The sequence below is a fragment of the Pagrus major genome, chromosome 14, assembly GCF_040436345.1.
Source record: "Pagrus major chromosome 14, Pma_NU_1.0".
Taxonomy (NCBI): Eukaryota; Metazoa; Chordata; class Actinopteri; order Spariformes; family Sparidae; genus Pagrus; species Pagrus major.
In genome coordinates, this window is record NC_133228.1 from 21,737,472 (window position 1) to 21,764,326 (window position 26,855).

Below are 26,855 nucleotides of genomic sequence, written 5' to 3' on the forward strand. Positions count from 1 at the left end.
GTTCTCATTAATAATTTATGTCTTTTCTCCCACTTTTTCGAAACCATTAAGATGGAAATCACTCTTTGTATCTGTGTGTGTGTGTGTGTGTGTGCGCGTGTGTGCGTGTTTGTTTCAGTTTCATGTTGAGTTGACACTCCACCACTATAACTGTTAGTAGTCCGCTCACAGACACTAAGCAGTTCTCTCGCTCTCACTCTCTCTCTCTCCCACTTATAGAAACAGAGTGGGTTTTCTGAGTGGGAGTTCTGGAAAATATACTTTGCTGACTCTGCTGGACAAAAAGACAGAAAAAGAGAGAAAATCTGGTAGTGGAGCACAAGTGTGTGCCTCTAAAATATCAGCTAATACAGTAGGAATTTAGAGGTATAGAAATATTTTATGTTTATTTGAATATAATTAGAATAATATTCTTTAAGAGCTGCAGACAAGTAAAGTCTGAAGATATTTAGATATTCCTGAAAGCAAGCTTGTCTTTACCACTACAACTAACTACTATTACTATTTCAGTATTATTAATTCATTCTTATTTCATACAGGTTGTCTTCCTGGTATGCTCAGCCATATTTTATACCGGTGGTTCCCATCTTGTCTGGCTTGAAACCACTTGAATCCATTAGCCAGTTCAACTGAAAGAGTCAAATTGTGTTATTTCAATATTTTAAGGGGCCTGAAGATGTAAAAATTATACAGCAGCCGAAAGCAAAGACGAGAGAAGTATTATAAATATAATAAAAATACTTCTTACTTTCTTTTGCTGTCCAGTACTGTTAGTCATCCTCCTTGGCTCCCCATATTTATCCTGCAGTGCTTTGGGGTCACCTAGAAATTATGTTTTTATACCATACCTGCCAACATTAGCCTGTGAAAAAGAGGGAGTGTTGGCAGGTATTAAACAATTAATTTGCAACAACTAATTTGTTCTTTGGTTTTCTGCCAAAATATCCAGTCTTGTAATACTGCCTTTGCTTGTGGTGAGAACAGGATCTGTACAACATTGTTAAACTTTTTTTATGGCTTTGTGTAGGCACTGGCAACACTAAGGAGCACAAAGTCCACATTCACTTGAGATGCAGTGTGTTTATTAAAGATCTCCTCCACACATATATTCAGGCATACATAAAATATATCTAATGTGTGTCTGACATGTTTTTGCAGAAAAAAAGTATCATTAACACCAATCCTTAATTTAGCACCTTCTCCCTCATAAAAACACTAAACATTGGACCGGGATCGGCTCTCAAACTATTTGTGATGTCACATATCATCCTTTTCAGTGAGCACAGAGATAATTTACAACAACACAACAGCATTGTACTGCAGGAACAAGAAGAAAAACACACCTTTGCCTGGAGGGGTACTTGAAGAGTCAACTCCGACCACGGTCTCAGGCCATACCTAACCAAAATGCTCTTGTAGTGTAAACCTAACATAGATAGTTTGACTTTGAAATTACAGTCCTGCACTTTGTACCCCCAACAAAGATAAGATGGACCTTTATTGATCCTTGTAGGATGGATTCAATAAAGTATTTTTAGGCCCCAGCGAGATTTGAACTCGCGACCCCTGGTTTACAAGACCAGTGCTCTAACCCCTGAGCTATGGAGCCTGGTGAGTCAGAGGTTTAAGGTGTCGTAAAGTGTAAACGTGGTGCTTCATTTACCACCCAAGTCATTACATTTTCTACCACAACGTAAGCATGAAAAGAATTTAGTGCTACATAAAGTTAATTTATAGACGACAGGTTTGTGTCTTGAGCTATAAAAGCAAACCGTGGTTTTCATGTAGACCTACTTCCTGTCTCCTATCTAAATTCTTCCCTTCACTGTTTTCTATAGGTTTTTGTGCATGGAAAAGATTTTGAAAGTTAAAAAAGTCAAAGTCCACTCCAACAGAAACTCTTCTCTCCCACAGAAACCTCTGCTCCTGAAACGCCTCGTCAGTAGTCCCGCCTTTAATTCAGTGACTCTGTGACATCACACTACATTACCATGTCACACATTTGCATACTTTATTCCTAGCAGCTAGTTTGGCACATGAGAATGAATTTAGCACAGCTGCTCTGTTGTTGTTGGTTGTGCTGGCTCAGGCATGTGTGAGCTGACCAATCAGAGCAGACTGGGTGTTCAGGAGGAGGGGCCTTAAAGAGACAGGAGCTAAAACAGAGCGTTTCAGAGAGGGTGAATACAGTGCTGCAACACTGGACAGTATGAGTATACTGACTTGTTTTTTAACATTCAAGCATGTAAACCTATTCTACTAATAACCAAAAATAAAATTATTATCCTGAAAATGAGCATAATGTTAACCTTGATACTTTTAGTACTTTGTCCTTTTTATCAACAATTTTCTAATCACTTTAAAACTACAACTACTACAAAAACAACTATTTTAAGACGTTGCAAGAACCACATTTACTCAAAGTTTATCGTCATTATCAAGGCAAATTTCATCATAATGCGGTATGTTTTTTTATTTATTAGTCACAAGTCTTCCCTTATTTCTGAAAACACCTTCCTCCTTCAGAGTGTTGGCTTTAATTCAATTGCATAAATTAGAATTTGATCTGAATTCGACCCAAAAGTGTGAGCGAAGACGAAAAAAAGGAAGAGAAAAATGGTGAGAAAGATGTGAGCAGGGAGGCAGATGAGGAAGAGGTTGAGGAAGGGGAAGGAGAGAGAGCAGCAGAGAGTGAAAGTGTGAAGGAGAGATGATGATGATGAGGAGGAGGAGGATGAGGAGAGAAGCCAAGGCCTTTGGGCAAAGCCAAGACCGCCTACAGATGCTCTCTCCTTCACTCCCTCCCTCTCTTTTCTCACAGTTATCCCTCTTCCTCTCTCTCCTCTTGTCCTCTCTATCATCTCCAGTCTCTCTCTTTTTCACACTCTCTTTCTCCTTCCTTTCTCTCTAATCTGACTTTCCCTCCTCTCTCTTCTCTTCTTTTCTCTTCTCTTCTCTTCTCCTCTCTTCTCTCCTCCTCGTCCACCCCCAGAGGAGAAGTAATGTAGGCCAGTGTAGAAGTGAAGTGAAGGGCAGGCACGCTCTCTCAGGCAAACACGGCAAACCTTCAACTTCTCGAGTGAAGGACAGCATCAGATCTGCATGTGTGGTCTGAAGTCCTTCAGAAATATTGATAGATAGATTTGTACCTTTTTGTTTTTGTCCTGTCATGCCAGGAAGGCAGATTGGGAGTGAACAGAATTGAGAGAAAGGACGACGTGATGTGCGTACTAATTACATATCTCATTCTGAGCAGACTTTGAGGAAATAGTGACAAAATAATGTACTGTATACTCAAATTGGCAGTAGCTCTCCAAATTTGTGGTTTGATTGACAGGCGTCAGTGCATACTGAATGGAAAAAACTATACTATGTTTATACTATGAAAATGAGTGCAAAATACTGACTGTTTACTACATAATACAGTCGTAAAGATGCAGAAAATTCATAGAAAAAAGGGCACACATAGCTGAGAGGGTAAAATTGACATGCATGTTATTGAGAGAGAGAGTGCTTATAAATAGAGGGAGGAAGGTCAGAGGGAAAGAGTCAGGCTTCCTGTATCCAGCCCCACAACCGGATACATACACACACACACACACATGCACATACACAAAACACAACACAAATGTAACATAAAGTTTTTACACATGCCCAGTTTTAAGTTTGATATAAGATCTAAAATGTTTTTGGGGTAACAACCGCCATCATAGTTAATTAAAGTTAGTCAATAATTATTTCACTGTTACTAAAACAAACAAGCGTTAGTGTTTATTTTAATATATTCTGCTCTACTATTGTAATCTACTTCTTCACTGTTTTCTACTTTGTCTTGTACTCTTATATCAAGGGCTCAGTGTCGAAACTCAGTGACTTTCACGCTAGATTAAGCAACTTTTCAGACCCTTTTACGGTGTCCACAGGGGTGTTTTTGAACTGAGGGTTTGCACCACTTCCCGGCTTTGCATGCTTGACCAAAACGGGCTACACCCGCCGGCGACCACGCAAACACTCACTGGCTGTACCTGAGTTTCTAAAGACATTTTAGACGAGAAATAGCCCATGCAGTTGCTGAAGCTTCATTTTAACTCGACAACGGTTAGTTTTGATAGTTTTTAGAGTCATGCTGGACACCATTGATTTGTATAAAGTAGCTTTAACCTCAACTTTATAAAAATGAGGAGCAGGCAACGAAACACCACATCTTTTGAAGCGCTAAGCGACGCTACCAGATTTCACGGCTGCTTGCATAGAGAATGAATGGAAAGCATATACAAACGACTGATCAGTGACATTATTTCTAAAATGCCACGACTGACAAAATAATCTACTTATTCAGACCGTCAGGGAAAAGGCGAGAAATGTATTCAAATATATTATGTTGTAATTCATTCCCACGCATGCTGCTCAGAGTAAGCAGAGAGAGCAGTCCACGGCTCTTCTGCCAGCAACGCCAGGGTCTCTTTCTCTCCTGCTGTGGGAGTTCAGTTGGTTGTAGTGAGTTTCTGTGGTTATGTCGTCACTCTCAACTTTCTCTGTATTGGCGCTTGTAAGCAGTGTTGGGGATAACCACTACAAAAGTAATACATTACAGTAATTTATTTGTGAATATAGACAGGTTATACATTGTAGATCGGTTAGAGTCTCCACAATTCAGTCGTTCATGTAGTTTTTTGGAAACCATAAGAACTGAAGAATAACTTCGATGGAGCTAGTGCCTGCTACTTTCATTGGAAAAGAGTTGGAAACACTGCTAGGATGACAACTAATGACTCAAAGATTAACCAATTTAGTCAATTAAAGGTCAGAAAATAAATAAATAGGCCTGTCAGAATTTCCCAGAATGGTCCTTTTAGATTATTTTCTGCCGACCAACTGTTACATCTTTTAAAAGTTTCTACACGACATATCTGCTTTCTATTCTATTCTACTATTAAACCCCCTGCTGTACTATTTCAACATGTGCTCCTCTGTGAAACTGTTTAATATTTCAGTTAACATGCCTCTTTCTCTGTGTGTGTTTATATGACTGTGTGTGTGTACGTGTGTGTGTTACTGGTCCCCACGTTGCACTGCGTTCACGAGAACAGTGTGTTGTCCAGAAGTGCCTGCATGTTAACTTGTGTGTGCTTGTGTTTGTGTGTGTGTGTGTGTGTGCGTGTGAGAGAGAAGTGATCTAATAAGAGTTGATGGTGTACCCGACTGCAGCTGCTCTCACACACCCACTCGCTGTCAGAGACACACAGAGAAGAGAAGAGTAGACTATAATTAAATATATTATACTTATTAAAGTAGAGAAAAACCCCCAGCTCAGTCAGAAACAAACTCAAGAACAACTTATTTGTAGAAATACGACCATAAAACATTTCATACCTAACTGTTTTTTAAAAGCGTTTTATCAAGATAATAACAGATCACTTACACATTTGCGATCAACCTCAATTTGTGATTATTATTATTTGTGATTTAGTGTGCAGTCACATTGTTTGTTAACATGACATTAATCAATTTTCATGCCAAAACAACGTATTTTGTTTCACCAGGAAATTTCTCCAGGAATTGTTTAGCAGAGGTGGCTAGTGCTGCTTCAAAAGCTTGTTGTTTAGTTTTGTCTTTGATCTCACATGCATGACCTCCATGTCCAGCTTGCTTTAGCTATCACATTGGTAGGCTATATTGCTATTTAATCTAGCTATCCAAAATGTCACAGCAGCTGAGTGTCTGAAGTTCCTGTAGAAAGCCCAATACTTGTGATATGAGTGATAAACGAGGTGAAAAAGATGGACAGATACGGTGGAGGATGTTGTGACAAGCAAGTAGCTGCGAAGAGGTCAAGAGGGCTAACTTGGTTCGGTGGGAGCAGGAGTTCATGAGGTCATGTCTCAACATCGTTAAAAAGTGAAAAACAAAATGACAGGTAATACATTTACGACTCTGTCCTTCGAAATTTCGGGCAACAACAAAGTCCAACACAATCTATGCTTTGCAGTAATGGTTCAGAATAGCTCACCCCAATGTCAGTGGGGGGAAGAACATTTTTTACTCGTTGGGACAAGAAAAACAAATACCGCTGCACTACAGGTCAAACACCTCGCTAAAATTAGTTTGATAATCGCCACATGTTTTGCTGGTGTCACAGTGTCAGACAACCAATTCTGAATCTAGGACACCTCACGAGGCCCGACAGAAAGATGTCAGAATTTGTCCTACCTAGTTTTAAAATATCTACCACCAACTCAAAATGCGTCTCCTCTTCCTGATCACCTGCACATCACGCAGGTCGTGCTCAAGCTTCAACGTGTTGTCACACATGTCTTTTATCCAGGCCACGACATGACCACGACCATTCGGAAAGACGCAAGTATTATGCAGTCTGATCCTGGCTTATTTGGGCCAGTCGTGCCTGCAGTGCCGGTGTTGTGCTTCGATGGCCCACAGGTGCATCAGGTGTTTTATTTGGTAGATAGTCAGTGTGTCTCGGCAGGCTGGCAGAACAGCTGGGCAAAAATCATTCAAGCTGGTGGCTGGTTGTCGTCTACCGCTGGGGCAACTTCACATCCGAGCAGACATTTTCTCTGAGTGGTTAACGACTACTGACACACACAGACACACAATTAGAGGAGGTCTGCAGAGCGAGACAGACAGACAGGGAGGAAGACAGACAGACAGACACGGGGAGGAATGCTGTAGGCTCTGATAAAACTGGGAAGGAAGTCTGAGTGGGGTTGCCATGACAACCACACCCTTTCACACCCAGCCCGCTACACACACGCACACACACGTAAACACAAGTGCAAAGCAGGGGAGATTGGGAAGTGTCTGTGTGTGATCGCTGTCGAGTGTGTGCAGATAAGATATTGTTTTGTGTAGACTGACAATAAAGAAGCACTATCTGCAGCTCACTGTGTCAACTCTGTGCATGTGTGCGTGTGTGTGTGTGTGTGTGTGTGTGTGTGTGTGTCTGTGTCTTTTGTGTGTTGATTTCTTCCTGCTATTGTCAGTTGTGGCATGTGTGCGGTCATGTTCCTGTGTGTTTCTGTGTGTATTTTTGTGTGCTTGAGGTCAGACTGAGGCTGAGCCCTGAAGCCAAACAGTTGTTGTGTGTTACAGCTGCAGGATAATATATAGATTACTTCTGCTTGCATTGTTTTATGATTTTATAGTCTATTTTTGCCAACCATTTTGGCTTTTCCACCACATTAATTCATGTCTGTTGTCGGCCTGAATGCAGCCTCACATCATGACTGCAGCAGCTTAAGCCTTCAGTGTCTATACAGGATGTGTTCATGCACAGTAGCCCACGTTTTGGCAGCTCTCAGAACACATCATCATTAGAGCTAGACCTATAAATTAGCCGATATCAGCTCATTGAAAATATATTGGCATTTAGAAGGGATGCATGATAAATATTGGGCCAGATAAAGAGAAATTTATACCATTGGCCCTATTTATCGGCTATAATGAAACTACAAGCGCAGCATCATCACAGTCCGATAAAGTAGATGGTGGTATGCACATGAAAGTTGAATATAAGCATTGAGAAGAAGGAAGACAACAAAATTGATATTTGTAGTACTTGTTCCACAAGGAAAAAAAATGTCTGAGTTTCAGCACAACAAATCTTAGTAAAATCCTGACGCTCATTAAGCATGTGACTAAAAAATCCACTTAAGCTTCCACTGACAAGATGATAACATTAGATCTGTGTGAAGCAATGAGGAGACTGCAACATTCCTCAAAATAATACACGACACAAACACAAATGCCATCTTTCTATCGTGTTTTTGCATTATTTTTTTACCGTTTTAAGGTCTGAATATGTTGAAAACCACTGTCAAGAGACGCTCAACCCCCTTCCATCTGTCTCATAAAGTCTGTGTAATTTTTTAGTGTGTGTTTGCATGTGGTGATCAACCTTTATCCATCACACTCCATTACCTGAGGCACTGAGAGGAGGCCAGTAGAGACACAGACACATATCTCTTGTCTCTCTCACACACATGCACCCATACACACACACACACACACACACACACACACACACACACACACACACACGTGTACACACATGTACACACTCTGGGCATGCTGTGTCACCAGCGGCAACTAGCGAGCCTTTCACACTGACCCATATAGAGGGAAAGAGAGAGAGGGAGAGAATAAAAGGATGTAGAGAAATTGTGGTGAGATAGAAGGACTGGAGAAGATTGAAAGGAGAGAGATAAAGACAGAAGATTTGGAGCAACAGAAGAATAGATCAAGTGTTTGGTAGATTGTGCCGAATAAGAAGATGCTGACAGAGTCTGCCGGGAACTGAAGTGTCCTTAACTGTCACCTCGAATGTTTGAGCTCCATGTTAATGAGGCTTTTACGTCACTGTGTCCATATTAAGGCTGTAAATTTCCGCAGCTGACAGATCATCTTGTGTTGGGTTCAGTTTCATCTGACTAATGTAATGTAAAGTCAATGATGTGGTCCCTCTCTGGCTTTCCACCGGCAAACACTGCGATTTACAGTCACTGAATTAAAAAAGGAAAAGGTCACACCGCTGGGAAATGAACCCAGGGTGCATATTTACAAAAGATCTTATCCTTCTAATACATGTTAAGTAAAAGTGCCTGGAAGGTACCGTTATTACACCAAAATTATCGTGTACATGCAGGTTTAGTAAATGTGAGTAAACCCACCACTAGTGTTGTCAAAGATGATGAAATATCGATCGATTCTGAACATTTGAAATGGTTTCAATGCTCATTTTCTGCGATCGAGACACTACATTTTCGCTCTCTCTTCTCTCTGACAGCGAGTTGACAGACACACATTATTTTTAAAGGCTCAAAGATCCAATTTGTAAGACAGTTGACTGTTGAGTCTCATTCCCAACTTGTCAGATACTGATGCTTCACATTGGTCAGCCGAGCCAACCCAAAGGGTCAGTAATTAACAGGTTGTTATATCTGCTGTCATCCAAAAAACCTTTAATCTAAAGAGAAAGAAACAAATGCTTCTACAAAAGTATGATATTAAATGTTTACTACAGTCTTTATGTTGTTTTCTGGTGGCCAAGAAAAGAAAAGCCAGCTCCGTCGTCATGTTATAGCTTTGGTATATCTATTCTGATAAAAATAAAACATTTTATGCCATCAGTATTGTATCAAATATTGATATTTTGCCAGGTATTGTATTGAAGTTAGAAACTCCAGTATTGTAACAACACTACCCGCTACCAATAGACGATTGACTCTGTTCCCATTCGCTATTGATGAATCTGCCTTTCTGTTTTGTGTCACATTTGCGAACATGGCTGTTACTTCAGGTTACTTTTTAAATATCTTCTACTCGAGTCTCTCTTTCAAACTCAACGCTGAATGGACTATTACATGTCAGCATTCGTTACTTAAACGTGCATCATCGTACCATGCCAGAAAAGGGATGAAAATTAGCATGATACCTGGGACTACAGCAGAGGCGTTTGAGCCAGGGATGAATGCCAGTTGCACCCTTTCCAACTGAAGACAGCAGCCAGATGTTAGGAGGTTTTTTGGTCCAATGTGAAAGCGGTTTAAGAGTTTTCTTCTTAAGACCTGCATTATTCACAAAGCTGCTAAGAGCAACTGATACCAATGAATTACCAAGTGATACCAGATGGATGGTCTCTGCCAGTGACAGATTTCATACATGGAACAAATTAAAATATTGTTGACTTGTTAGAAGATTGTATCAGCAGCATGTGTTATGTTTTCTACGAGATATACTCCAGCCTAATACTGAGGATGGGTTAACGTCAGAGAATGAATATCCCTACAGGGCTCAATAAAGGATAACTTAACTAACTGAACTTATTGCACTTGGTGATTTTTTAATGTGCACTTAGTGAAGTGGAGTCCGAAGAGAACATTTTTGGTTTGATCAATAATTCTGTCAGACAACGGAGGCTGAGATCATTAGACTGTATTTTACTAAGTCCATGTAGAGTTTAGTTGAACCAAGTGAGGATTGATATGATTTCCTCTTATCTTAGCCAGTTAGGAGCTTCGTTTGGCCTCATGTGTTTTATACAGCACGAAATCTCTGCAGTGGATGATAAGTGCTGAACCTTTGTGCCAAACCACATGCCAAATTATTTCAATTTACTGTCCTTCTGGATGATAGAAAATTATTTAATAGAAAAACTTTGAAGCTATAAATGGAAACTGGAAAAATTGGACACTTAAGTTGGAAATGTGTTACATATAGACACAAGTTTAGACATTTTATCATTTGAGAAAGTGCATTAGTTTCGTCAGTACTTCTGTCAGTCTATTTTCGGTCACAAGGAGACATTTAAATCCTCTTGAACGTCGTTTTTTTTCTGACAAGAATTAAATTCTCCATCAGCATTAAAAGGCTAGAAAAAGAGTTGGTCTTCTTGGCCTTTAAATCCACATATCAGTCCAACTCTGCTGCACAAACACTCAGCTAAATGCCTCTCTTCATACAACTGAGAAGTGTGTGTCTGTGTGCACGTTTATGTGTAAGCATGAGCTCATGTAGTGTAGTTGTGTGGCTGCGTGTGTTTCTCAGGTTGCCTTTGCCAGGTTGTCTCTTACGTAATGTTCCAAAAATAGAGCAGATTCACCTGTAAGGGAACGAAGAGGGGAAAGGACACAGAGAGGAGAGAAGAGAGAAGAGTGGGTGGAGGGGGATGAAAGAAAGAAAGTTAAAACTTCATCCTTTTATTGAAACTAGATACTCTCCATTTTACATTTTTAACCATTATCATGATATTGGCGTGACGGTATTTTGGGTTGAATCGGCTGCTTTTAGAAAATAGTCACACACATGTAACTTTTCAATCGATGACAGAACAGGGAGATATTTTGGGCAATATGATGATATAAACCATGAGATGATGCAATCTCTTTGAAGACTCTAGTATCATACCAGCCGTGTTGTGCAACTCTGTGCTGATCCTATTGTCGGGATAAGGTACATTCATTTACAACTGCCAAAGCAGCACATTTATATTGGTTTTCTATCTATATCTATATCTATATCTATCTATAACACGTCCTTTTTGGAAAATGTACCTTAACCATAGAAGATTTTATGGTTTCCATTACCTTGCGAGGCAGCTGGATTCTCTTCTTGCCAAGCTTCAAGCTATCTGCTTATGGCAAAACACACAGTGGCTGAACCAATCAGTGTCTCATGAGGAAATACTGGCAGCTAGAGCCAAGTGAGAGAGGCAGCAGTCTGTTTGAGAACAACAATGGCCGCTCCTCAAGAGGTTAGCGTAGCTGACGTAGCATCTCTTACATTAGGACTGTAAAGTGAGGTGGAAAAGATGGTGCAATGGAAACAGACTTGGCTAATATATCATGATGTACTTGAATCATGTGACCTAAACAGCCACTGGAGAGACACAAATGGAGACAATAAACCTTAATGAAGCAATGAGAATACTTGATACCAAGATTAATGCCATACTTCCATCATGTTTTGAGCTTTGACTGGCGTTTCTCTTTTTCTACAATGGTGTAATGACCCCTTGACCCGAGAATTAGCAGCAACTACTTACCTGTTTATCTCCATAAACCAAATCCCAATATTTCCACGAGAGAAGTGGATGGAAAATTGCAGAAATGAGCATCTTCTTCTGATGATTTTTCAGAAAAATTTGGTTAAAATTTGGATGGGAACATGGCTTATGTTGCCTACTTCTAAGTAGAGGTGTTTTCTGTTCATGATCATGTTCATTTTAAACCAAAATCCCATGATCAGTGTTATCAGTGGTCTAATCTTTTGAATTTGATTGTTTTTAATGATTCTGAGGATTCACTGATGTTTATTTTGAAAACTTGTAAATTAGCCTATTACCTTTGATCTAACATAAAAGGCAGTGGTAAAGGAGAGTTGAGGACGTAGAGGAGGTGTAGTGGATCCAGTGTCATAGTTCATTGGATACCACAGCTCTCAAGCACACACACACAAACACACATTCACTATTGTTTCCTGCTTCCATTGTGTACATTCTTTTCCTTTATCTTCAATCTCAGATCTACTTTGGCTAGCTTCAAGGCAGATCTATTATTAGACCGAATATCAAGCTAATCGTAACTCTGTACTACCTACGTAAGTTCAACCTGAATCAAAAAACACACACACAGACACACATTGTTACACAGTACAGAGCTCAGATGTCTGGTGTCAGGTCTCCATCGCCCGTCACATTGATTGGCATAATTACCTGACCTGTGCTGTGAGTGTGCCGGGAAATAACTGTTGGTTGAGTCAGTCCGCGTTGGATTTTTTTCTGTGGAGGACATTAGCAGCAGAAAAAGTGGGAAAACCCTTTATAATCATAATGATACATGTTGGAGCAGGTAGGCAGGGAGAGAGGAAGGGCAGGGTGAAAAAAGTACGATGGTTTCACCGGCTTCTCGGCTACAGGTGAGTGAAACTGTGGAGCGAGTGGCTGCCATGTTAACCTTTGAAAATCTGCCTGTAACAAGGATTATTACCAGCTGTAAAGCAGGAGTGAAACAAATCAATTCTTGTGACGCTAATTCATATGACTCTGACTGCTGTTGACTTTTCAAGACAGCTGTCCCTAGCTGTGAGGACTTTGTGCAGGTGTTTAATTTCTGTGTGTGGTGAATACATGTTTTAAATGTAGATGTTTCTTGAAAGAACAGAATCCTTCTGAAAAATTGACCTTATTGGATGGTATTCATATGATAACTGATGCCAGTGTGGGTCACTTCTAGTTCAGCTAAAAGAAGATAAAGAGAAGTCCTGTGTAAAATGACTTATGTCCTTTACCCTGCGCATTAGTGTGCTGTCACTCTTTCTTGTATTTAACTAAAATATAACATATACACATCTAGAGAACATGGTTATGTGTTGTTTTGAGCTTCAGACAACTGATTAAAACTCCACCATTAAACGTAACAATTACTTAAACGCTCAATATGTAATTGAGACAACTAGCTCTGGAGGAGAGAGTCGGGTGTAGAGCCAGACCTTCTGGAGGAATAAACACATCGGATTCTGCTCTGATCCGGAGCTGTTTACCGACGGGAGGAGAGCTCAGAGATTATTTTTAAATTTTTATGATTAAAAAGTGGATTTATCTTTACTCCTGCTTATAAACCTTCCTGTAAGACAAAATATGACGTGCTTACATAGGCTTGATCCAACCAGCTTCAACCAACAATATCATGACATCCACACATCAACCGATCTTTAACTTTTAGTGAGCACAGAGCTAAGACTTATCAGTAAGCTGGCTAGCAACAACATGTTACATGGGTGTGTCTTTGTGTGTTTGCCACCTCAAACCTTGGTCCGTATAACCCAAAATATTGTGGTTATGGCCTGCTGGCTTGAATTCAGCTTCAGCCTGCCCATCCTCTTTTACTTGGAAGTACGTCATGATACGCAAGCTAGATATTCTTGAAATGCTGTTTCATCTGGACTTTAACATTTGCAGTAAACATTTCTGAGATTGTGTTTCATGTGAGTCTTTCGCATTTTAAGATGTATTGGCACAGGTTCATTTGTACAAACACACATTTCTCACATCGTGCTTGGAACCAAATGATTACAAAAGCTTAGGTAACAACATTTAATAGCTGATTACAAAAGCAAATATCTGCCTCCAAATTTTGAATTTTTCATCACACCTTAAACAAACATTTGCCTGCACAGGGAAACCGACTCAACACTAAACCCACACTGGTGCAGTTGTGTCTCTTTTGTCAACCAACTTCTCCCACATAATCACAACATCTTCTGCTCCGCGAGTCAGAAGACGTTAAATACGATTCCTCCCACTTGCAGCTGCCTGTTATTCTTGTGGATCTTACTTTTGTTCTCACTTTATCAGTAATCACAAATTGCCATGCCTGGCCATGCTGAGGCACACAGACGCTGGGATTTTCTGAAACTGGTTAAACCAGAAAATTACACCAGTGCCGGCTTGTTTGCCATCAGTGATACCACTCACCAAGAGAAGGGTATTTTCTTCCCACCTTAATCACCTGAATAGTCCTGAGCTTTTATAAACACTTCCTACTGTAGTAACTGTTGACCCCTCTGTGGTTACTGAGGATCTGTATTTAGAAAACAGTTGAAGAATTACACATTACATCATCCTCAGTGTGTAGGCTGAGAAATAAAGACAGTGTTTGTGTAAAGTCATCCCACATGAGGTTTCTGTCTTAACTGCATTTATAGTTTACTGTAAAGTTACTGAAACACACACACACACACACACACACACACGCACGCACGCACATGCATACATAAAGCAGATTCTCTACAAATATAATTACTGGATGAGCTGCCGATGCTCCCGCTGTGCCGTTGTCATGGCGACGCTGACAACCCACCTCTGCTGGAAGAGGAGGAGGAGGAGGAGGAGGAGAAGGAGAAAAAAAAGAAAGAGGAAAGGACGACAAGAGAAGGAGGAATGGTAGAAGAGGAGGAGCAAAAAGAAAAAGAGGGAGATTAGAGGGCGGAGAGAGGAGGAAGATCTGAGAGAAGTGATGTTGGAGACAAAAAGGAGACAGCGTGGAGGAAGAGGAGGAGGAGGAGGAGGAGGAGAATAGAAGAAGAGAGTGGAGGAGGAAGAGGAGGGCGATTAGTTCCAGAGACAGTAAAGAAGGACGGGGCCATGTAAAGAGAACAGTAAAGAGAAGGAGACAGAATTACAGAGAGAGTAGGTGGTGTTAGATCTGTGAGCAGCTGCATTCAACTCTGTTCAGGTTTCAATTTAATCTCTTCATCAGAGGCTTCAACACAGCGAGTGTCTGTTCCTCTCTGCAAGCCTGACATGTTTAATGTTACATTAGCTGTGGTGATGTCACTTATTTCAAGATCTGTAAAAATATGTTAGGTTTGATCATAAATGATATTATTCCTCCATTATTTTAACTCTGCTTGACCTGTCGAGTCTTGACGACTTTCTTGAAAGTGTTTTTTTTTTCCTGAACATTACGTGTCATCCAGTTTGCTGTTAGGTGGCTGTTACCCAAAGTGTGCTTACCCACTCCAACTGGTCATTACCAAAAGAAACTCAGTAGATTTACTCATGTACATAAAGTACTTTGGTACTATTTTGATCTACCTATACTTTACTGGGTATTTGTACTTTGGATGGATGGATGCTACTTCATACTTTGGTGTATATGTTGCCTGATAAGCATCGATATGAAAATTCTTCTTTTTAAAGATTGTAATGCAGAAAACGTTTACCATTTCAGTGAATTGATGTCATTTTAGACGAAAAAAATATTTTGCCAAATGTAACGTTTTTACCTTCTAATATCGGTATCAGCATCAGCCCCAAAAAATTGAGTAATGGTTAGGCTCTACTTTGTAGATTTATAAAACAAGACGTGTGGCTAGATTAAAAAACCCAAGTCAGACATAGTTTGGTTCCTAGAATGTTTGTTGAGTTTGTTTTCTGCCCATAATTATCAGATCAGTGAGTCGTAGATAGTGGCATGTTTTGTTGTTGTTCCTGTGAAGAAATGTGATGGTAGTTCAACTGACGCTAGAATTCTAGTTCTGTTGAAATACATGTCCTCGTACATAAACAACAGTGTTATGGGTAACTGCAGGTCACACTTCCACAATGCCAACAATGTGACACGCAGGCCTGTTGATCCAACTCTTTCCAGGAGGTGGGCTGGAAATAGAGAAGAAAAACCAAATAACTGTCATAATATAGCACCTACAAGCAAATGAAGGAACAAAACCAGCATTCTCGGAAGTCAAGGTCGACTGCTATCAGTGTGCAAGTGAGCAGTCGTCCTCTTGCAACACTGATGGAATTAGATGAAAGTCGTTCATGTTGGTGCAAGTCATTAATTCCCATAAACTTCACGGCAACGCCTCATATCTGTGTATCTCACATCTGTGTATCTCACATCTCATCTTTCCGCTTTCTCTGCTTGTATAATTCTTTTTTCTTTTTTTTTCCCTCAACTCTGCATTTACAGAGAAAACACGTGTTCTTTGAGAGTGTCTGCGTCTGTCTGTTTTTTCTTAAAGTCGACAAATTATTATGTAAGACACAAAAATCCAACGCTGACTGTTCGTGGTTGATGTGGTGTGATTTGTCCTCTGTCACAAGGTGTTTTTCCTTTATTAATGCTTTAAAACAAGATTTATTTTTAGAGTGATGCACTCTCGCTGCCTCTTTTGTGGACAAAATCTACTTAAAATAACTCTGAAGCAAAGTAAAAGTGTGTGTATGTGTGTGTGCTGCCATGGTTTTGATGTGTGCAGACCACAGAAAGCTTCACACTGCAGTTTTTGCTTGTGTGTGTGTGTGTGTGTGTGTGTTTAGATTTTAGGAGTGCGCTTTAATGCCTGTGATCCTGTCTGCTTTTAGTAGATTAGTACTCACTCAAATGTAATGGTGGCCTGTGACCTCTGGATGAAAGTGTCTGTGTGTCTGTGTGTGTGTGTGTTTGCATATTTTAATGTGTATTCCCATTTACCTTGTTTCGTGTCAAGTACATTGATGCAGCCGATGGGTCTTTTTTAAGTCGCTCTGACTTTCCCTCTCTGACTGTTGGCAGCTCAACACACTCAGGTACACACTTTCATGCAAGGATTGTTTCATTATGAATAGACTTGCACACACACATACACACACACACGCACAGCCTATTCATTCATATCTGATCAACCATAATCAGGTTATAATAATCCTCGCCGCTCAACAGTCAGACACGGCAATAAGCAACAGGGTTAAGTGTGTACGTGTGTGTGTTGGATGTTCAAAGTCTAGTTGAACAATCAGGATCTTGTTTTCATTGTTTTAGCCATCATTTCTACTCGTTATATTTTATCCACCAACTTAAAGGGGCAATTTTTGTTGAATATGACCAGAATTTAGTAAAAGACATTCAACAGATGAACTAACATTATAAACAGAATGTGAAGAAACAACAGTGTTGACATAATGTCAAAGACATCTGTGTACTGTGTTGCAGAGATGACTGCTCAAGTTAGCATGCTAACCAGCTAACCTGGCTCATCCTGTCTTGTAATACCTCTTTGTACCGGCAAGAGGCAAAAGTGTGATAACCCCCGTAGTTTTCAGCTGGGCGATACTGTATATGTTAGCGTAATAAATTAACAAAATAAACTCACAAAATATCAGGATTGTTACGTTTTCCAATCAGTTTCATAGAAGAGATTGAATGCTGAGCTGAAATCAACAAACAGCATTCTGATGTAGCTGCTCTTTTTCTCCAGGGGTGTGAAGACTGAGTGGAGGGCAGTGGATATGGCAACCCCTGTTGGGATTCACATAACCTCACACAAAACTCAGTCAGATTTAAAATGAAACAAAAACTACAACTAATAAAGTGTATAAATAAAACAGCACAAACCACAAACAAGCCTGGCATGTCCTTTAAATAAACGTTATATGTAGATGTCCAACGTTCACTTTCTGCCATCGGTTTCACTTCCAAATAAGTAGTTTCAATAAAACTGTCTGATCGTCTGACTGCTCGTCTTACTTCCCTTAATGGATGCGGTTTGAGCTCGTTCTCACGTCCTTGGATCGCAGCGGTTGAGTTTCAACTGCAACTTATTAAACCCAAAGGAAAACATGACCGAAACTACAAAAATAAGACACTGATGGTAAAAATCGTAAACATCACATGAAGTGTGTATGTGTGTGTGTGTTTGTGTGGTCCCCTGTTCTATGTAGCATATGTCCAGTCACCTTACGTCCTTGCATTTGTGCTGTTGTCACCCACGCAATACTATTTATAGCCCAGCAGTCGTGAGGGTGCGTACATGCATATGTGTGTGTGTGGTTGTGTCAGGGTGTGTCATCAGGTTACAGTGTGTGTAAGTGGACTCCCCTTTGTCCTGGTTGATAATTTTAGACAGACGGCCACTGAAACTTTCAACAGAGGGTTCAGATGCTCTGTGCAACGTTTTCCACTGACAGACAGACACACTCACACACACACACACACACACACACACACACACACACACACACACCGGTTGATTCCCGTAAATACCAGGTCACTATACAAGTCGTGCTCATCAACCACATCACCTTCTAAGTCCAATATTCTCAATTTTCCGGATCTCAGAACGTCTGGAAGTTTGTGTGAAATTATAGAAAACACACAGATTTAATGTTCTTTGCTATTTTGCACACGCATGAAAATTTTCACATGATACAAATTAATGACAAAATTTGATAAAAATAACTAAATCTGGACATTAAAAAACACCACGTTTCAGTTTATGGAGAACAGGACTGTTTGGTAATTGAATGAAGTCCATGGTAAAGATAAAATCTTACTAAAAGCACACACTTGTCTAGAGTTGGGTGGCAACTGAATACATGTAGTAGGGATTATGTAATGAGATTGTAAAATATGACGCACTATTATAAACCCAGATTACATTTTTTTAAAAAGTGTAGTTACATTATGCTCACATTGTCAGGGATTAATTGATCACGTTTTCAGTCTTTCAATCTTTAAAAGATGGCCCTTTTTTGTGAATCAGCGTCCCACATGTTGTAGAAGACACACAGTGCACCTGTAGTTTGTGCGCTTATAATGAAAAAGAAGAAAAAGGATCTGAAATTGTTGTTGCTGTGTCAGGTTCCTGTGTGTGAGGTGCAATATAGTCAATGTTTGATTCTGAAGTAATCCGAAAGAATTCAGATTAGATTACCATTTTTTTTATAATCCAATGGATTACGTCACTATTTACAGTATCTGACTACATTTTCAGGTAATCTGATTTAACCCTGTAAGTAACAAGTCAACCTCTTTTAGGGAAAAATGCACCAGTCCTGGAATAAGTCAATTTTGATTTATGCACCAAGGATTCAGGATAACTGTAAGAAATGTTTCACTTTTAAAAAGTTTGCATCTGTAAATATTGTACTGATGTTGACTGTTTTTGTTGTAGATTTGACAATAATATGCAGTTTAATATCAAAATTGCCATTGGAACGAAAACTTCTTTAAACGGATGCTATGTGCATTTTTTTCTCCAGTTATACTGTAAAAAAAATCATATTTGTTATTTATAAGAATATAACAGTCAAAACTTATCAGGACTGTGGGTGTGTTTTGATCAGATTGATGGACAGTGTGTTGGTAACATAACAGAACAACGCCACCCACACCTGTCATCATATTTTAATTCCGATGTTGCTAAAATCTGATTGGTGCAACCACAATATGTGTTTTCCGAAAATCAAACCAGAGTGAGAAAATGGAAGAAAGACGCAAACATCGAACCTTCTCAGGCGAAATAACCAAAATAATTAAAACTTTGGCAGAAAAGGTTGTGTTCTGAATACAAACAGGTCTTCTGGGCCTTTAAAGGCGACTTTACCACAGGAAGATTTGTTTTTTTACTGCTTTAGTGAACATTCATTTGTTACTGATAGTTAAACAGTTAATAGATGAATACATAGAGATGGTGTTGTGACAGGATATGGCTGTTTCGTGGGGTTGAGGGTGGTGATGGTGAAGAAATGGAAACGCAGAGAAATACATAAACATGTCGATGACAGAAAGTGGGGAGAGGAAGTGAAGCCTAATAGGGCGAGCGTCAGAGACTGAAACATGGAGAGAGAGAGAGAGAGAGAGATGAGTGCTGACTCATGCTCCGACAGAACAGATCCGTCTCTCGTCACCCCAAAGTGCTGCTGGCAGTCTCTCCTCCAAGCTGTTCCCACTTCTCCTCAACCAAATATCTGCAGCTGAACCCGCTGAAACATGGTCTCATAACATGAATAATTAACTGACACACTAAATTATACTGAAATCTAGTTCTCTGTGGTGAGAGAGCGGTGTCATACATGAGGATGACAGTGTTGATTTTTGCGTCAGTGTCATCTCTTTACAAGCATTTCCGGCTTGATTGCTAATAAAGTTTTTGTGTCATGTTGTTTTTAGGAAAGCGATCTCCCGCTCAGGCCTTCAGCACCTCGGTCCACCCCAGCCCTCCCTGCCTCCTGCATCCAACGGGCCCAACAAGGACCTGCGCACCGGCGTGGACTGGACGGTCAGACATGCACATACACTCAGTTTATATAACAGGATATGAATAAGGATCAGATTTCTGTGCTTTGTTCCCTGCTTTATTTATGTGTTTTTATTGCATATATATGAGCTGGACGATATGGGCAATACAGAATATATAATACGATATTCTGAAATCTCCTCAACAGCACCCAACAGCATTTTTTGCTGATAAAATTGATTAATTTAGACTTCTGTGTGATTGGTTACTCCTCTCAAGTAATAGCCTATCAACACTGAATGTAATCTGTATCTGCAAAGTAATTAGTAACTAGAGGTATCAATTAAATGCAGTGATGTGGAAGTGTAAAGAAGCAGAAAATGTAGAGACTTAAGTACAGCACTTGAGTAAATTGTAGGTAGTAGTTCCCTGATATGAACAAAATAAGATTTTGACCATGACCAAGACAAATGTTAGAACAACTAGAACAGTCTGGTAAGTTCAGAAAATGACATTCATTTACTATAATGCAGCCATTAAAACCAGGAAAAGGCAACACTTACGTCATATCATGCTAACGATATAATATCGATACGTCACCAAACCCAGAACTGAAGAAGCCTCTTGGATGAGACTTGAAACGTCTTCAAGAAAATGAAACAAGTCCAGTTGCCTACGTTACAACACTTAGTAGCACCCAGTCCTATATGTTTTGCTAGATTTAACACATGCAGACTTAAAGGCTTTACACACAGGCGACGTGACGAATAAACAACACGAATATGCAAAATATTTGCTACGAATATGTTGAATAAAACGCCCAAAGTGTGGAAAGGCACTATGCATGTACTTAAATGGAGTTGAATTCAAAATGTACTTTATGCATCTACAGGTTCAAACACTGCATAAAAACACAGTTGTCCCAATCTGTCTTGTCCTTATTCTGTCTGGGCTGAGTCACCGAATGACATTTGGATTTTCATGCTGACAGATTTGTTAGCAGACTGCTTTCAACCGACATATGTTCATGTGGAAATGAAAGGCAGCAGTTTTCTTTTGGATTTTTTATTGAAAAATGTCTCTTTATAACTGAATGCGGGAATTAAAGTTTTATGTGTCAGGCCTTTATGCGATTTGAGGTGGGTTTCTGGGTTTATTTGCCAGAAGTTAATGGATTTCATTTACATAACTGTGCACAAAACTAAAGAGCCATTTAAAAACACTTTCCATAAAAAAATGCTCTGAAAAATGTCACGAAACAACTCCTCAATTTAGACAGCAATGCCAAAAAGTGAAACAAAAATGTTAGTTGGCATCGTTATTTCCATTTCAATCCATGTGAATAAAAAAATAACAGCTTTATAAGGACACTTCACAGAGACATGCACAAATTCATGTTTGTCAATTTCAGCTGTGGCACTTCAAAGCTGTTCAATCAAGCAATTTGTGATGACAAAAATCAAACCTTTGAACATTCAAACAGGAGATTAAAATTTTGTAAATTCCACATTTTTACAGAAAAAGGTCAAATCAATGAAAAGGTTAGAAATTTCTGTAATTAGCGACTGTGTGACAGTCTTTATTAGGCAGAGCTAACATCCTAACATTTACCAGCTCCATCACATCTGAACCTCCTACAGGGCCCAAACTGAAGCACCTTTTTCTTTCTTGTTTTGAAGATTTGAAGTTCAACAAGACACAACATGCTACGGCGTCAAAGCAGTGGCTTAAAAAAAGAAAATCTGGAGAAGGAAAAGAAAATATATTTATATATTTCTTTATTTTTCTCATTCTTCTCCCTATTTGATTTAATTTTCCCATTTGTTTTTGGAAATATACAACAATATTTTATGTGATTCATTTATTTATTTCTCTTCATATATCCACATTCATTTTCTTATTCTTTAACAGATTTTTTTTTATGGCACTCCCATGACTCCATAGAATATGAGAAATAACATAAATTCTTTAATAAGTTTGTAAATGACTTGAAACCAGGTTTTCTTGTAAAAAAAACAAACCTCAACATACTTGTAAATCACAAAATAATTTTTCAGAAGATCCACTGCAGATTCAGGCGTTTTGGTCTGCAATAATCACAGAAACAATCCAAGATCCTTCGATCTGAATCTGTGATGATAGTCTCTGTGTTTCTAAAACAGGATTAGCAGAAATCACCGATGCCAACTTCACCTTGTTTACAATGGGCCCTGCGGAAGACAGACATGCTTCTATTTTTATCTTATTCAACACGAGAAGAACGACAGAGGGAGGATTTTTACTCAGAATCATCAGTTCAGTTTTCAATTTGGAGCTCTGAAAAGAAAACAAACAAGGCTGTTTGGGCGCAAAAACAACATCCAAAATACTTCAAACTCATTGAAATCTGATTCTTGTTTAATCAAAAACAACCAGAATGTCGGTGTGGGAGATTTAAAGTCTCCAGTGATCTTGGTCAACTAATAATCTGTAATAATCTTACGGTATAATTGAGCGCTGAGTGAATCACACATCCATAATGTATACTCAATAAAACCTGCTGTATAATTAATTGGAAGTTGTAAGTAGACAAACTGTTGCCGGCTCACATCTGAGATTCCCCTCTGGCTCTGTCTGCAGGGACACTTCCACCACGTCATCGCTGGCCTTTAGCTCTCTGCAGGACACACACACACACACACATACACGCTCATATATAATCATTGTGCTTAAGCTCTCATTAATATACACTCAGGGGTTGATTTACTACGGCTTTATGGCCTCCTTTTAAGTGCTGATGAGTCAGGTAGTGTTTGTCGTATTCACTAAGGGGCCACTTAAAGGTTTTGGCAAACTGACAGAATAGAGGCAGAACTTAGAAACTAATTTTGTTTATTTTTAAGCGTTTCTCCTTCACGTAGATTTGCTGATTGACAGCCGTGGCAGGGAGGCAGTTTCGGCTATGAGTTAGAGACAGAGAGACAGATTAGAAAAGATTACAGTCAACATGTCAGCAACAGCTACAGTACAAAACACACCCACAGTCCTGATAACAAGGCAAAATAAAAAAATACTATTTTTCACCTTCTAATCTCACCAACACAAATGTATTTTACGACGAAAACAAGACCTTCTAGTATATTATCTCAACTTCTGACCAAGATTATTTAGTTTTTGTTAGCTTCTTTTCTCACATATAGCTGGGAGCTACAACGATTTGTTGATCAAAAAGAAATTTAATCGCCTATTTTCATAATTGATTAATCATTTCAGCTTCTTAAATGTGCAGATTTGTTAAAAGTCTTTCTAAAACAGAAAAAGAAAAATCAGTCAATCAAAACATACAAGCCAAAATGTTGTGCTCTTGATGATATTGTGTCTTAGGCAATGTAAGTCAAGTCAAATAAACGTTTTGTTTCTGTACAATAATACATGGTATAGTATAGTATGGTTTATATACTGTAAGTATCATGGATAGGGAAATTCTTAGGTGCCTCGCTCCAAAATTAATCCACCAAATACATAAATAAAACTAGACTGGCACTCATGGGACATCATTTTCTGCATCATATGTTTGTTTTATCAAGGTCCATGCATTTTTCCCTGAAGCACAAAGACGTATACCCACATAAACACCCACTGATAGCTGTTTACTAAACCTAATATAATCCTTCTACATGTATGCAGCCATTCACGTGTGTTTCCACTTGAATCTGTCGCTCCTGTAGCATTTTGATTAACATGCGCTGTGAAATTACACACCCACTCAGCAGCGGCAATTATGTGCTTGACACACTCGTTGACCGCTTTCACTACGGTGTATTCATGTGCATATGGTTGCAGTTTAATGTGACTGGAAAATAATCTCGAGCGAGAGATGCACGGGGATAATGTGAGTTATTATTATATCATTATTTCCCCCCGCTCTCTGTCCGCGTCTCTGCAGGAGAACGCAGTGAATGGCGATCACCTGTGGATGGAGACGAGTTGTTCAGGAGAGCTCTGTTATCTCGGCGAGGACACCTGCCTGCTGAAGACCGCAGTGAGTAGTGCACACACTGACCACTCCTGTGTGTGTGTGTTTGTGTGAAACAAAGAAAGGGTCACGTCTTCTCTTGTAGGACTCCAGAATAACTTTTTACACTGGTTGCAGTGGTGTGCCTAACTTTTTCATTTAGGTGCACCCAATAATACATTTAAATTTATTTTCTAAGCACATTATGAACACGGTTGTACACAGGAACAAAGGTGCAAATACATGTTTTGTTTCACATCACAGAACAAGCGACAAAAAAATGGCGATAACCTCAATTGTTTAATAAATAAACTGCTAACTTTCAGACGCACTGGTGCATGGGTGCACCCTGGAGCCCTGAATCGGACCCTTGTGGGTCTCGTTTGTTTTTAGTAACCTGGTTGGAATTAGGTTAAGTAAAGATGCAGCATTGCAACAGTTGTTTGCAGCAGTGGTATGGTTTTATTTTTTTTCTACTGTCATTCTGGATTTCTAATGAAAGTATTGACTGAAAAAAAGGACTAAAATCTTCCTGTTCATTAGAAAACTGATTTTAATGCAGCTCTACATGACAGTAACTCATTTAAAGTTGGATAAATGTTGAAAAAAGAGACCCACATATAATAGTACAAACGGCCTCCTTCACGTGTTATTTTAAAATGTTCAAAATCCACATGCAATTCAGTCTACTCCTCACCCCTCCTTCATGATTCATGGATGAAATAATGGTCGCTCATAGTTCGTGCACAGAGCAGGTGGTCCCAGGAGTCTGGAAATTGAGCGTTTTGTATCTTAAATGCAGTCTTGTAATTTAGCGTTATTTTAAACAGGATGCCACACTCTCACTCAGATGGACCGTGTCTACAAAGCAGCAGAAGAAATCACTCGGAAGATAGAGAAAGTGAACTTTAAACTACAAGTACACAGAGATGTATTAAATTATAGGTATTATGGACACTCTCTGCATCCATACACCTTTTTAAAAAGAACAACAGCACTTTGAATGAAGACCTGAGATCTAACCTTTACAGCTGACAATGATAATGACACATCTAAATATTTTTACTGATGACATGAAATTGCAGTGTGTGAACAAGAACAAGGTGAGATTGCTGGAACTGCAGTGGAAATTAATTCACTATAATCTTTGTCATACATTTAATTAGAAAAGTATTACATCAGTGCTGTGTGCTTTTTGCTACTGAAAAGGACAAGCTGACCTCAGTGGAATCTCGGATTGCTTTGACAAGTCATGGTTGACATGAATAAGCACATTCCTATCTGTGCTCGGCTAGTTATGGATGATTTAGTCTCAGTCTTCAAGGAAAAAGTCTGAAGGATGCTGGGAGGCTTTAAACTCAACACTGCTGTAGAAAATCTGTCAGGCTACTCATTTATTTCATTTTTTGGACTTTGGACTGATTCTTTTAGTGAAGTTTTGCATTATTTGACCTTTTTTGGCCTCAAACATTTATTTGAAGGAAACCATCCCAAATGTTTAGAGGGGAAGTGTCTCTCCTCTTCGGCGGAGCTGTTAACAGCTTGTAGACATCTGAAACATTCAACAGGTTCTCACTCCCAACATGTCAAATACAGCAGCTTCACCAGTGGCCTTAACGTTCAAACTATGGTGCTCTATCTACACCTCTAGGGCCAGTTTTGGACATGAAGGGCTCCAAAAACTGACTTCATTTTGACTTTTGGACTGTTATTATGTTGTCACACAGTCGCGGTTTGGCTAGGTTTAGGCACCAAAACTACTTGGTTAGGTTTAGGCACCAGAAGTAGTGCCTTCCTACCAAACAGTTTATATCAACTTGCAAATATAACCATGGCTACTTAAAAGCCAATGTGTGATAAAAGTTCCTGTGTTGATATTGTGACAGTTTACTTGTCCAGGACCCAACATTCCCCAACATTTTATCAGAGCATCTTGGAAGAGAACATCTTGCTTCCTTTTTCTCTTGATAAAAGAACATTTTGTGTGGGACTTTCTCACCATGAGATCATTCAGAGCCACCAGCCAATGAGAAGGTCTCTTTTTCTGTATGAGAGTAGCGCTGTGCCATAAGTGTTGCTCTCTGTGACAATCAAGAGTGGACCTATTGACCACTCCATTATCAGCTGTCATTACCTATAGTTTATGTCTTGTTAGAGTGAGGGCAGCAGAGCAATGTTATTTATTGAAAGCAAACAGCACTTTGGCTTCTTGACTGTTTGCCACTGTGTGATAAATGACCGGGGTTATCGCTGAGCCAAATCAATAGCTTCTGAGGTTTTCTATTTACAAATACACATTTATTACTTTCCAACATCGTTAACCGGTTAATTTAACCAACAATTTTCTCCTTTTTCATCATTTTAAGTGAGGAGTGCTGTAGAAGAATAACTGAAACAGTTAAATGTCATGGTGTCTCTTTTCAGGTCTGGAGGATTCGTTGTTCTGTTAGTGCTGTCGTTAAAAGGCTGCTGAAGCTTTTTTAAACTGAACGTGGAGAGAAGTGAAATGTTTGGGCACCTTGAACAGTCTGTGTGCTTTTATCCGCGTGTAACCAGGTTAACACATCGTCAGTGTTCATTCTTGCACCGCTCGTGTTTGTTGTGCGTTTCTCACCGCCCTCTGTGCTGCGTGTCTGTTTTCTCCTTTAAGAAGTCGGCCCCCAGGAAGAAATGTGCTGCCTGTAAGATCGTTGTTCACACCGGCTGCATAGAGCAACTAGAAAAGGTATGACACACACAGACACGCGGAAAGGAAAAGTATCCGGGAGTGGATAAACATCCTTGCAAGGGAGCTTAATGTGTTTCTGGCTGCCAAAAAAGAAAAGTTATTTTCCATGTTATATAC

At 39.5% G+C, this 26,855-nt stretch overlaps 1 protein-coding gene and 1 non-coding gene across 3 annotated transcripts in view; one reads left to right on the plus strand and one right to left on the minus strand.

Annotated features, from left to right (window-relative positions):
- Positions 1–26,855, plus strand: part of dgki (diacylglycerol kinase, iota) — a 70,358-nt gene that overhangs the window by 18,118 nt on the left and 25,385 nt on the right. For both annotated transcript variants that reach the window (XM_073481176.1, XM_073481178.1), the window contains exons 2-4: positions 19,950–20,058; positions 23,942–24,037; positions 26,661–26,735. In XM_073481176.1, the coding sequence (XP_073337277.1) occupies positions 19,950–20,058; positions 23,942–24,037; positions 26,661–26,735 (280 nt within the window). The remainder of the gene's footprint in view (positions 1–19,949; positions 20,059–23,941; positions 24,038–26,660; positions 26,736–26,855) is intronic.
- Positions 1,537–1,609, minus strand: trnat-ugu (transfer RNA threonine (anticodon UGU)). Its single transcript has one exon. It is a non-coding gene; the product is annotated as a tRNA-Thr (tRNA).